The 13221-nt window shown below is 52.4% G+C and overlaps 1 protein-coding gene across 5 annotated transcripts in view; it reads right to left on the bottom strand.

Annotated features, from left to right (window-relative positions):
• Positions 1-13221, bottom strand: part of DOCK3 (dedicator of cytokinesis 3) — a 300167-nt gene that overhangs the window by 159017 nt on the left and 127929 nt on the right. For all 5 annotated transcript variants that reach the window (XM_077277042.1, XM_077277043.1, XM_077277041.1 and 2 more), the window contains 3 exons: positions 11123-11248; positions 6041-6165; positions 5438-5600 (listed from right to left, as the gene is read on the bottom strand). In XM_077277042.1, the coding sequence (XP_077133157.1) occupies positions 5438-5600; positions 6041-6165; positions 11123-11248 (414 nt within the window). The remainder of the gene's footprint in view (positions 1-5437; positions 5601-6040; positions 6166-11122; positions 11249-13221) is intronic.

Genomic DNA, 13221 nt, shown 5'->3' with positions numbered 1-13221 from the left:
GGTGGAGTCAATCCCCTTCAGAGGAATAAGAGTCTCCAAAGGCTCTAAATCATACCCACAGCGTTTGGCAAAGGACCAATCCATAAGACTCAAAGCGGCGCCAGAGTCGACATAGGCGTCCGTGGTAATAGATGACAAAGAGCAAATCAAGGTCACAGATAGAATAAACTTAGACGGTAAGGTGCAAATGGAAACAGACTTGTCAAGCTTTTTAGTGCGCTTAGAGCATGCTGATATAACATGAGTAGAATCACCACAATAGAAACACAACCCATTTTTCCGTCTAAAATTCTGCCGCTCGCTTCGGGACAGAATTCTATCACACTGCATACTCTCTGGCGACTTCTCAGTGGACACCGCCAGATGGTGCACTGGTTTGCGCTCTCGCAAACGCCTATCGATCTGAATAGCCATTGTCATGGACTCACTCAGACCCGCAGGCACAGGGAACCCCACCATAACATCCTTAATGGCATCAGAGAGACCCTCTCTGAAAGTCGCCGCCAGGGCGCACTCATTCCACTGAGTAAGCACAGACCATTTACGGAATCTTTGACAGTAAATTTCCGCTTCATCTTGCCCCTGAGATAGGGACATCAAAGTTTTTTCTGCCTGAAGCTCCAAATGAGGTTCGTCATAAAGCAACCCCAAGGCCAGAAAAAACGCATCCACATTGAGCAACGCAGGATCCCCTGGTGTCAATGAAAAAGCCCAGTCTTGAGGGTCGCCCCGGAGCAAGGAAATCACAATCCTGACCTGCTGTGCAGGGTCTCCGGCAGAGCGAAATTTCAGGGACAAAAATAATTTGCAATTATTTCGAAAATTCTGAAACCCGGATCTATTCCCCGAGAAAAATTCCGGCCAAGGAATTCTCGGCTCAGATACAGGTGCATGACAAACAAAGTCTTGCAAATTTTGTACCTTCGTGGCGAGATTATTCAAACCTGCAGTTACACTCTGAAGATCCATTACAAGCAGGTGGACACAGAGCCATTCAAGGGTTAAGAGGAGGTAAGAAGCAGCTAGACAGCAATTAAGGGCTAGGCAGCAAAACTCTGAGGGGGAAAAAAAAAAAATTCCCTTAAACACTTCTTTTTCTCCTGCTTCAGCCCAAACAATTAACACTTTGTGGGCCGGTCAAACTGTCATGTTCTCAATGGCAAGAGAACATAGCATCAGCATATATAGGAACTAGCTCTTGGAAGATGGGAACTGAGCTGACCATGAACTAAACCTAACGCACAACTAGCAGTGGCCGGGTAGCATGCCTACGTTGATTCTAGATGCCCAGCACCAGCCGGAGGACTAAATAATGCTAGCAGAGGAAAATATTAGTCCTAGCTCACCTCTAGAGAAATACCCCGAAAGGAGACAGAGGCCCCCCACATGTATTGGCGGTGAATTAAGATGAAATAACAAACGTAGTATGAAAATAGGTTTAGCAAATTTGAGGTCCACTTACTACATAGCAGAAGACAGAAAGGACACTTTCATGGTCAGCTGAAAACCCTATCAAAACACCATCCAGGAATTACTTTAAAACTCTGGCATTAACTCATAACACCAGAGTGGCAATTCCTGTTCACAAGAGCTTTCCAGACACAGTAACGAAACTACAGCTATGAACTGGAACAAAAATGCAAAAACAAACATGGACAAGAGTCCAACTTATCTAGTAGTTGTCTAGGAGCAGGAACAAGCACAGAGAGGCTTCTGATAACATTGTTGACCGGCAAGAAACTAACAGAGCAGCAAGGTTATATAGCGACTCCCACATCTTGATGGGAACAGGTGAACAGAGAAGATGAAAACACCAGTTCAATTCCACCAGTAGCCACCGGGGGAGCCCAGAATCCAAATTCACAACAGCGGCCCATGAATTGCCGGCTTTTCTTCCATCTATCTGTGTAATATATATATGTGTCACTGACATCCATGTATTCTGTGTGTATATATCTATTGTAGCCTGTCAGTGTGATTTCACTGTATGCGGCCCATGAATGGCCGGCTTTTCTTCTATCTATCTGTGTAATATATATATGTGTCACTGACATCCATGTATTCTGTGTGTATATATCTATTGCAGCCTGCCAGTGTGATTTTACTGCATGCGGCCCATGAATTGCCGGCTTTTCACATGCGACCGGTGTGTAAACATCAGACATTGGTGGCATGGTGCGATTGCTGTGGGGCTTTTTTCTCGCACCCATTGACTTCTATTGCGGGATGCGATCTGATTTCCGATTACATTTGCAGCATGATCCGATCTGAGCTGGAAGAACCCAGCAGATGAACACACAATCTATATATATAATTGTCTAAGGGTTTTTCCGTCTGTCTGTCTTTCTGTCTGTCTGTCCTGGAAATCCCGCGTCTCTGATTGGTCGAGGCCGCCAGGCCTCGACCAATCAGCGACAGGCACAGTATCGACGTAGATGTCATAATGGTTGCCATGGCGACGATGATGTCATAAAGGTTGCCTCGACCAATCAGCGACGGGCACAGTCTGCCGCGAATTCTGGAATCATCATTGTCCATATACTACGCGGACATGCATATTCTAGAATACCCGATGCGTTAGAATCGGGCCACAATCTAGTCTACTATATAATTGTCTAAGGGTCACTTCCGTCTTTCTGTCTGTCCTTCTGTCTGTCATGGATATTCATTGGTCGCGGCCTCTGTCTGTCATGGAAATCCAAGTCGCTGATTGGTCGTGGCAAAACGCCCACGACCATTGCCACGACCAATCAGCGACGCGCACAATCCGGAAGAAAATAGCCGCTCCTTACTCCCTGCAGTCAGTGCCCGGCGGCCGCATACTCCCCTCCGGTCACCGCTCACACAGGGTTAATGCCAGCGGTAACGGACCACGTTATGCCGCGGGTAACGCACTCCATTACCGCCACTATTAACCCTGTGTGACCAAGTTTTTACTATTGACGCAGCCTATGCAGCGTCAATAGTAAAAACATCTAATGTTAAAAATAATAAAAAAAATAAAAAAATCATATACTCACCTTCCACCGCCTTTCCCGCTCCTCGCGATGCTCCAGCCGGTCCATGCAAGCGGCACGTTCCGGTGGCAAGGATGGTCTGCGAGAAGGACCTGCCATGACGTCACGGTCACGTGACCGCGACGTCATCACACCCTGGAACCGAAAGCTGCCGCCTGCGGAAGGTGAGTATATGTTTATTTTTTTAACCTGTGACATACGTGGCTAGGCAATATACTACGTGGCTGGGCAATATATTACGTGACTGGCCAATATACTACGTCACTGTGCAATATAGTACGTGTGGCTCTGTGCTGTATACTACGTGGCTCTGTGCTGTATACTACGTGACTGCCCAATATACTACGTGGCTGGGCAATATACTACGTGGCTCTGTGCTGTATACTACGTCACTTGGCAATATACTACGTCGCTGGGCAATATACTACGTCGCTGGGCAATATACTACGTCGCTGGGCAATATACTACGTGACTTGGCAATATACTACGTCGCTGGGCAATATACTACGTGACTTGGCAATATACTACGTCGCTGGGCATTATACTACGTCGCTGGGCAATATACTACGTCACTTGGCAATATACTACGTCACTGGGCAATATACTACGTGGCTGGTCAATATACTACGTGGCTGGGCAATATACTACGTGGCTGGACAATATACTACGTGGCTGGGCAATATACTACGTCGCTGGGCAATATACTACGTGGACATGCATATTCTAGAATACCCGATGTGTTAGAATCGGGCCACCATCTAGTCTACTATATAATTGTCTAAGGGTTACTTCCGTCTGCCTGTCCTTCTGTCTTTCTGTCTGTCACGGATATTCATTGGTCGCGGCCTCGGTCTGTCATGGAATCCAAGTCGCTGATTGGTCTAGCCAGCTGCCTGTCATGGCTGCCGCGACCAATCAGCGACGGGCACAGTCCGATTAGTCCCTCCCTACTCCCCTGCAGTCAGTGCCCGGCGCCCGCTCCATACTCCCCGCAGTCACCGCTCACACAGGGTTAATGCCAGCGGTAACGGACCGCGTTATGCCGCGGGTAACTAACTCCGTTACCGCCGCTATTAACCCTGTGTGACCAAGTTTTTACTATTGATGCAGCCTATGCAGCGTCAATAGTAAAAACATCTAATGTTAAAAATAATAAAAAAAATAAAAAATCATTATATACTCGCCTTCCACCGCCTTTCCCGCTCCTCGCAACGCTCCGGTGACCGCTCCATGCAAGCGGCAGGTTCCGGTGGCAAGGATGGTATGCGAGAAGGACCTGCCATGACGTCACGGTCATGTGACCGCAACGTCATCACAGGTCCTGCGCGCCTGCGCGAGAAAGAAGCGACAGAACTACAAGGGTCCCTCGAAAGGTGAGTATATGTTTATTTTTTAACCTGTGACATACGTGGCTGGGCAATATACTACGTAGCTGGGCAATATACTACGCGGCTTTGTGCTGTATACTACGTCGCTGTGCAATATACTACGTGGCTCTGTGTTGTATACTACGTCGCTGTGCAATATACTACGTGGCTCTGTGATGTCTACTACGTCACTGGGCAATATACTACGTCACTGGGCAATATACTACGTGGCTGGGCAATATACTACGTCACTAGGCAATATACTACGTCACTGGGCAATATACTACGTGGCTGGGCAATATACTACGTCACTGGGCAATATACTAAGTCACTGGGCAATATACTACGTGGCTCGGCAATATACTACGTCACTGGGCAATATACTAAGTCACTGGGCAATATACTACGTGGCTGGGCAATATACGTCACTGGGCAATATACTACGTGGCTGGGCAATATACTACGTGGCTCTGTGCTGTATACTACGTCACTGGGCAATATACTACGTGGCTGGGCAATATACTACGTGGCTCTGTGCTGTATACTACGTCGTTGTGCAATATACTACGTGGTTGGACAATATACTACGTAGCTGGGCAATATACTATGTGACTGGCCAATATACTACGTGGCTGGGCAATATACTACGTGGCTCTGTGCTGTATACTACGTCGCTGTGCAATATACTATGTTACTGGGCAATATACTACGTAACTGGGCAATCTACTACGTGGCTGGGCAATATACTACGTCACAGGGCAATATACTACGTAACTGGGCAATCTACTACGTGGCTCTGTGCTGTATACTACGTCGCTGTGCAATATACTATGTAAGTGGGCAATATACTACGTGGCTCTGTGCTGTTTACTACGTCACTGGGCAATATACTATGTGGCTGGGCAATATACTACGTCACTGGGCAATATACTACATGGACATATATATTCTAGACTACCCGATGCGTTAGAATCGGGCCACCATCTAGTGATAGAATAACATTGGCTGATTTATGATCATGGCAGGTGGGAATGAGCCCTTAGTGGGACTTACTGGAGCAATGTCGGAACTCAAAGCGTAGATGGGACCCCCGGAAGCGGTCGATGGGGATGGGCAGCTTTATGAGCTCCCCCCACCGGGGACTGTTGCTGTGGTAAAGGACGAATGAGTGGTACTGCGTGCGAGGGGGCTCCCCGGTGCCCAGACTCACACAATCCTGCAAGACACAAGTCACAGACCTTCGTTAATGGGAGTAATACCTGCAATCACATAATGAAGTAAGACCGGCAGAGGCGACAGAGGAAACCTCGAGCCCAGCGTCCTCCACGAGGCCAGATGACGAGCGGCCATTGCCTGGGAGCGGCGTATGGTGCGGGGCCATTTATAAGGTTTATAATCCTGGGGTCAATTCTAACACACCAGGTATCTAATCCTCACGTATCACAATCTGAAGTGTCAAACTCTACAGCTCGGATCCTCGGTGACATGAACCTTCCTACATGTGTTACGTTCAGTGATTGATGGCATCATGTCTGCAGTCCCATCACAGCAGAGAATACTGGTAGACACCAGATCAGAGCAGAACTGTGAGCGCAGCTCTGGATGTGACTGGAGGGCGGTAATGTTCACGGTCCGTCTCGTGCAGCAATGTCTTACCCTCAGGTTCTCCCCGTCAGCGTACAGCACGTGCATGGTGACCTCGATGTTCTTCTGCACGCTCTTCCCTCCTCTCTCAAAGTCGCCCCTCTCCAGAGTCACATAGAGGTCATTGCGCACGTCCCCTGTAATGATGACACACAATGAATGCGCACGTCCAGGTCTGCAGAGCATCGCAACCAAAGCAGAGCGACCATCAGCTGAGCATCTGCAGAACATCAGGTGGGCTGCCAGACTGCAGAGCATCACTCCGGCGCAGCGATGTCCATGCCTGCCATGCACAACCAGACTATGACAGACACGGGCCGGGTGGCAGAGCCGAGAAGGCTTCCGAGGAAAGCAGTGCGCTCCGCCAGCAGCAGGTCAGTGCCTGGGCTCAGACCGCCAGAAGTACAGACTTACACTCCGCTATCAGTATGTCTGAGAGACAGTGAAGGAAAAGAAGAAAATCAAAGATGAGACCGTCCAGCAACAGAAGAAACAAGAAAGACAGCAGCAGGCAACAGAGAGAACTGCGGGCAACAGAGAGCGCTGCGGGCAACAGAGAGCGCGGCGGGCAACAGAGAGCGCAGCGGGTAACACAGAGTGCTGCGGGCAACAGAGAGCGCTGCGGGTAACACATTGCGCTGTGGGCAACAGAGAGAACTGCGGGCAACAGAGAGCGCTGCGGGCAACAGAGAGCGCTGCGGGTAACACATTGCGCTGCGGGCAAAAGAGAGAACTGCGGGCAACAGAGAGCGCTAGGGGCAAAAGAGAGCACGGTGGGTAACAGAGCGCTGCAGGCAACAGAGAGAACTGCGGGCAACAGAGCGCTGCGGGCAACAGAGAGCGCTGCGGGTAACAGAGAGAACTGCGGGCAACAGAGAGCGCTGCGGGCAACAGAGAGCGCTGCGGGTAACACATTGCGCTGCGGGCAACAGAGAGCGCTGGGGGCAAAAGAGAGCGCGGCGGGTAACACAGAGCGCTGCAGGCAACAGAGAGAACTGCGGGCAACAAAGAGCGCTGCGGGTAACACAGAGCGCTGCGGGTAACACAGAGCGCTGCGGGTAACACAGAGCGCTGCGGGCAACAGAGAGCGCTGCGGGTAACACAGAGCGCTGCAGGCAACAGAGAGCGCTGGGGGCAACAGAGAGCGATGCGGGCAACAGAGAGCGCTGCGGGCATCACAGAGAGCTGCAGGCAACACAGAGCGCTGCGGGCATCACAGAGAGCTGCAGGCAACACAGAGAGCGCTGCGGGCAACAGAGAGCATTGCGGGCAACACAGAGCGCTGCGAGTAACAGAGAGCGCGGCGGGTAACACAGAGCTCTGCGGGCAACACAGAGAGCGCTGGGGGCAACACAGAGTGCTGTGGGCAACAGAGAGCGCTGCGAGCACCAGAGAGCGCGGCGGGTGACAGAGAGCGCGGCGGGCAACAAAGAGCGCTGCGGGCAACACGGAGATCTGCAGGCAACACGGAGATCTGCAGGCAACACAGAGCGCTGCTAGCAACAAGGAGCGCTGCTGGCAACACGGAGATCTGCAGGCAATACAGAGCGCTGCGGGTAACAGTGCGCTGCGGGTAACACAGAGATCTGCAGGCAACACAGAGCACTGCGGGTAACAGTGCGCTGCGGGTAACACAGAGTGCTGCGGGCAACAGAGCACTGCAGGCAACACAGCGCTGCGGTTAACACGGAGATCTGCAGGCAACACAGAGCGCTGCGGGCAACACGGAGCGCTGCGGGTAACAGTGCGCTGCAGGTAACACAGAGTGCTGCGGGCAACACGGAGATCTGCGGGCAACACGGAGATCTGCAGGCAACACAGAGCGCTGCGGGCAACACGGAGAGCGCTGGGGGCCACACGGAGAGCGCTGGGGGCAACACGGAGAGCGCTGGGGGCAACACGGAGAGCTCTGCGGGCAACAGAGAGCGCTGCGGGCAACACGGAGATCTGCAGGCAACACAGAGCGCTGCGGGCAACACGGAGAGCGCTGGGGGCCACACGGAGAGCGCTGGGGGCAACACGGAGAGCTCTGCGGGCAACAGAGAGCGCTGCGGGCAACACGGAGATCTGCAGGCAACACAGAGCGCTGCGGGCAACACGGAGAGCGCTGGGGGCCACACGGAGAGCGCTGGGGGCAACACGGAGAGCGCTGGGGGCAACACGGAGAGCTCTGCGGGCAACACGGAGATCTGCAGGCAACACAGAGCGCTGCGGGTAACAGTGCGCTGCGGGTAACACAGTGCTGCAGGCAACACAGAGCGCTGTGGGCAACAGAGAGGGCGGCGGGCAACACAACGCTGCGGGTAACAGTGTGCTGCGGGCAACACAGAGGGCTGCGGGCAACAGAGCGCTGCGGGCAACATGGAGCGCTGCTGGCAACACGGAGATCTGCAGGCAATACAGAGCGCTGCGGGTAACAGTGCGCTGCGGGTAACACGGAGATCTGCAGGCAACACAGAGCACTGCGGGTAACAGTGCGCTGCGGGTAACACAGAGTGCTGCGGGCAACACAGAGCACTGCAGGCAACACAGCGCTGCGGTTAACACGGAGATCTGCAGGCAACACAGAGCGCTGCGGGCAACACGGAGCGCTGCGGGTAACAGTGCGCTGCAGGTAACACAGAGTGCTGCGGGCAACACAGAGCGCTGCGGGCAACACGGAGATCTGCAGGCAACACAGAGCGCTGCGGGTAACAGTGCGCTGCGGGTAACACAGAGCACTGCGGGCAACAGAGCACTGCGAGCAACACGGAGATCTGCAGGCAACACAGAGCACTGCGGGCAACACAGTGCGCTGTGGGTAACAGCGCTGCAGGCAACACAGAGCTGCGGGCAACACAGAGCACTGCGGGTAACAGAGTGCGCTGTGGGCAACAGAGAGCGCTGCGGGTAACAGTGTGCTGCCGGTAACACAGAGCGCTGCGGGCAACACAGAGCACTGCGGGTAACATAGAGCGCTGCGGGTAACAGAGTGCGCTGCGGGTATTAGCACTGCAGGCAACACAGAGCGCGGCGGGTAACAGAGTGCGCAGCGGGTAACAGAGTGCGCTGCGGGTAACAGAGTGCGCTGCGGGTAACAGCGCTGCAGGCAACACAGAGCGCGGCGGGTAACACGGAGCACTGCGGGAAACACGGAGCACTATGGGCAACACAGAGCGCTGGGGGCAACACAGAGCGCTGGGGGCAACACAGAGCCAGGCAACACACCGGTGATGCCACTCTATAGCCCCGGGGGGGGGGGGGGGGGGTCCTATACACAAAGGGAACTGAATTGATAGCTTTATTTAAAGCACAGGATTAAAACAACCACAGTAGGGGTCAGGTGGAGTGCTAGTACACTGGGATTCACGAGTACTGCGATAAAGGGGCGGCACCAGGACAGACAGCCATAAAGGGGCGGCACCAGGACAGGCAGCCGTAAAGGGGCGGCACCAGGACAGACAGCCGTAAAGGGGCGGCACCAAGACAGACAGCCGTAAAGGGGCGGCACCAGGACAGGCAGCCGTAAAGGGGCGGCACCAGGACAGACAGCCGTAAAGGGGCGGCACCAGGACAGACAGCCGTAAAGGGGCGGCACCAGGACAGACAGCCGTAAAGGGGCCATTCAAGCACAGCCAGTAAACTCTCAGGGCACCAATGACCCTATTATCCTCACTTCTGTGCTTAACCACTGTGCTCGCCCATGATTACCATTACAACGTCCTTGAGGCCACCAAAGCCGAGCCTGCTCACCACCATAATGTTTTTCCTCCTCTGTTAGTTAAAATGAGTCCACCTTAACTTGTCCACAACTTCCATCTGACTCCTAAACCTCCACCAAAGAGGACATTTGACACTTTAAATGGACTCGACCGCCATCAACCATTTCTACATGCTGTGGGAAGACTGTGCCTACAAGTAACACAATTCCAGAGCTCCGACAGAATAATATTATCAATGCAACTCTACCAAATTATGATCGATAATACGATAACTAAATAACAGTCGGTAAACATCCTGCAATGAGGACTAATTTACCGAGATTTACTGAGATAATGACTTTTGGGTTTCCATTGGCTATAAGCCATAATCATCAACATTAACAGAAATAAACACGTGGAATAGATCACTCTGTGTGTAATGACTCTATAGAATATAGGAGATTCACCTTTTGTATTGAAGAACTGAAATAAATTCACTTTTTGATGATTTTCTAATTTTGTGACAAGCGCCTGTGTATATGTAGGCGTGTGTATATACATGTAGGTGTAAATATATATATATATATATATATATATATATATATATATATATATATATATATATATATATATATATATATATATATATATACACACACACACACACACACACACACACACACACACACAGTATATATATGTATGTAGGTGTGTATATATATATATATGTAGTGTGAGGCAAGGCAGTGGCAGGTGTTATTTGCGAGGGTCACTATGTGTCCCCCAGCATGCACATAGAAGCGTATTGAGGCCACTGCAGTGCATTGCAGTCACAGATATACCTATGATTGCAGTACAGAATAAAAGTAACTTTGGTCTTAGACAAGCTATTTGCCCAAAAAAGATTTAAGAAAACCCGGCATGGGCTTTTATTTTTGGAGCCAACTACAGGATAGTAGTGGGGCAGTTCACTCCCTCCTGCCGGGTCTTACAAGTGGCCCATTACCACAGATTCCATTTAAAAACCCTGCAGCTGAGGGTTGGTTTTGTCAGTTTTGGTTTGCAAACTGCAGAGCAGGTGGCTCTGCAAGGCTCAGCCTGTATGAAGAAACACGGAGCCAAGCGAAGCCAAAACACCTGGCACCCCTCAGCGTGACACGGTGGTGCAGTCACCCACGGCAACCGGACTCCAATACGGACTGTATTGATTCCCGGCTGCGATCCGGAGGATACCATTTGTTTTCCATATGTGAGTTAAGTTGGACATTAAAGACACTTGTTTTTGAACTTTCCTGTGGTCACTGTCTGTCACATTGCACCAACCCCGCTGCACTACAGTAGGTGTGCGTATATATATATATATGTAGGTGTGTATATATAGACGTGGGCGTGTGTGTATATGCACATCGGATACCTGGCATGATGACATCGGGGAACCCCAGCTTCCTGGTGGCGGCCGCTCCCCTGTTAAACAGCAGCTGGTTTTCTCTACGGATTTGCTCCATGTCGCCTCGCAGAAGTTGTAAAGATACAATAAGACCTGGATGAAAGGAAGGAAGATAATTATAACATGCAGATAGCAGAGAACAGCGGTGGGGACGCATCTGCTGCTGGAGAATGCAGACGCTTCCTTCCCAGAGGAGCCATCTATGGAGCTTTCCAAGGTGCTGAAACCACTGGTCCTGATGAACCATAGCACATCGGACTCTAAGGACAGTACCACCTGTCTAAAGCTGGCCTGAGAACTTGCTGACGAGTGGGGTCTCAATGGTTGGGACCACCATGATCACAGGAATGGGCCTCTGATATGCCCGGTCAGACTGGAGCAATGCCCGCGAACATCCCTGCACTCACTATGGGACTGCTGAAGAGAGTGTGCACCATAGATATTGAACTGAGCAGAGCTGGTCAAGAATCAGCAAGTTATAACCTGTCGTCCACAGGATCAGGTGACCGGACACCGGGGAGTGTGAATGAGCATAGGGCAGTGTCACATGCCTCTGGGTAGAGTGATCGGACACCGGGGAAGGAGACCAGGCAAAGGGGAGAGACCTGGGAGAGTGACCCGGGCAATGGGGAGAGAGACCGGGGAGAGTAATCGGGCAAAGGGGAGAGAGACCGGGGAGAGTGACCGGGCAAAGGGGAGAGAGACTGGGGAGAGTGATCGGGCAAAGGGGAGAAAGACCGGGCAAAGGTGAGACCGGGGAGAGTAATCAGGCAAAGGGGAGAGAGACCGGGGAGAGTGACCGGGCAAAGGGGAGAGAGACCGGGGAGAGTGACCGGGCAAAGGGGAGAAAGACCGGGCAAAGGGGAGAGAGACCGGGGAGAGTAATCGGGCAAAGGGGAGAGAGACCGGGGAGAGTGACCGGGCAAAGGGGAGAGACCGGGGAGAGTGACCGGGCAAAGGGGAGAGAGACCGGAGAGAGTGATCGGGCAAAGGGGAGAAAGACCAGGGAGAGTGATCGGGCAAAGGGGAGAAAGACCGGGCAAAGGGGAGAAAGACCGGGCAAAAAGGAGAGAGACCGGGGAGAGTGACCGGGCAAACGGGAGAGAGACCAGGGACAGTGATCAGGCAAAAGGGAGAGAGACCGGGCAAAGCGAAGAGAGACTGAGGAGAGTGATCAGGCAAAAGGGAGAAAGACTGGGCAAAGGGAAGAGAGAACATGGAAAGTGATCGGGCAAAGGGGAGAAAGACCGGGCAAAGCGAAGAGAGACCAGGGAGAGTGACTGGGCAAAGGGGAGAAAGACCGGGCAAAGGGAAGAGAGACCGGGGAGAGTGATCGGGCAAAGGGGAGAAAGACCGGGCAAAGGGAAGAGAGATCGGGGAGAGTGATCGGGCAAAGGGGAGAAAGACCGGGAGGAGTGATCGGGCAAAGGGGAGAAAGACCGGGAGGAGTGATCGGGCAAACGGGAAAAAGACAGGGCAAAGGGGAGCGAGACGGGGAAGAGTGATCAGGCAAAGTGAGAAAGACCGGGCAAAGGGGAGAAAGACTGGGAAGAGAGACCGGGGAGAGTGACCGAGCAAAAGGAAGAGAGACTGGGCACCGGGAGCATGAGTGAGCAGAGGGCAGTGTCACATGGCTCCAGGGAGTGAGCAGACCCCAGAGATTAAGATCAGGCACTGGGGAGAAAGACTGGGTAAACGGGAGAGAGATTTGGGAGAGAGACCGGGGAGAGTGACCGGGTAAAAGGGAGAGAGAAGCACTGGGAAGCATGAGTGAGCATAGGGCAGTGTCACATGGCTCTGGGGTGAGTTATCGGATACTGGGGAGGGTGAGCGGGCAAAGGGGATAGAGACCGGGCACTGGGGAGAGACATTGGGCACCAGGGAACGAGAACGAGTACTGGGAAGTAAGTACGGGCACCAGTGAGAGAGATGGGACACCGGGGAGAGAGAATGAGTACTGGGGAATAAGACCAGGCACCGGGGAGAGAGACCGGGCACCGGGGAGAGAGACCGGGCACCAGGAGGCGTGAATGGGCATAGGGCAGTGTCACATGGCTCTGGGGAGA

The sequence above is a fragment of the Ranitomeya variabilis genome, chromosome 8 (genome assembly GCF_051348905.1).
Source record: "Ranitomeya variabilis isolate aRanVar5 chromosome 8, aRanVar5.hap1, whole genome shotgun sequence".
Taxonomy (NCBI): domain Eukaryota; kingdom Metazoa; phylum Chordata; class Amphibia; order Anura; family Dendrobatidae; genus Ranitomeya; species Ranitomeya variabilis.
The sequence above is the reverse complement of the archived record's forward strand: the minus strand, read 5'-3'. Positions and strand labels throughout refer to the sequence as shown.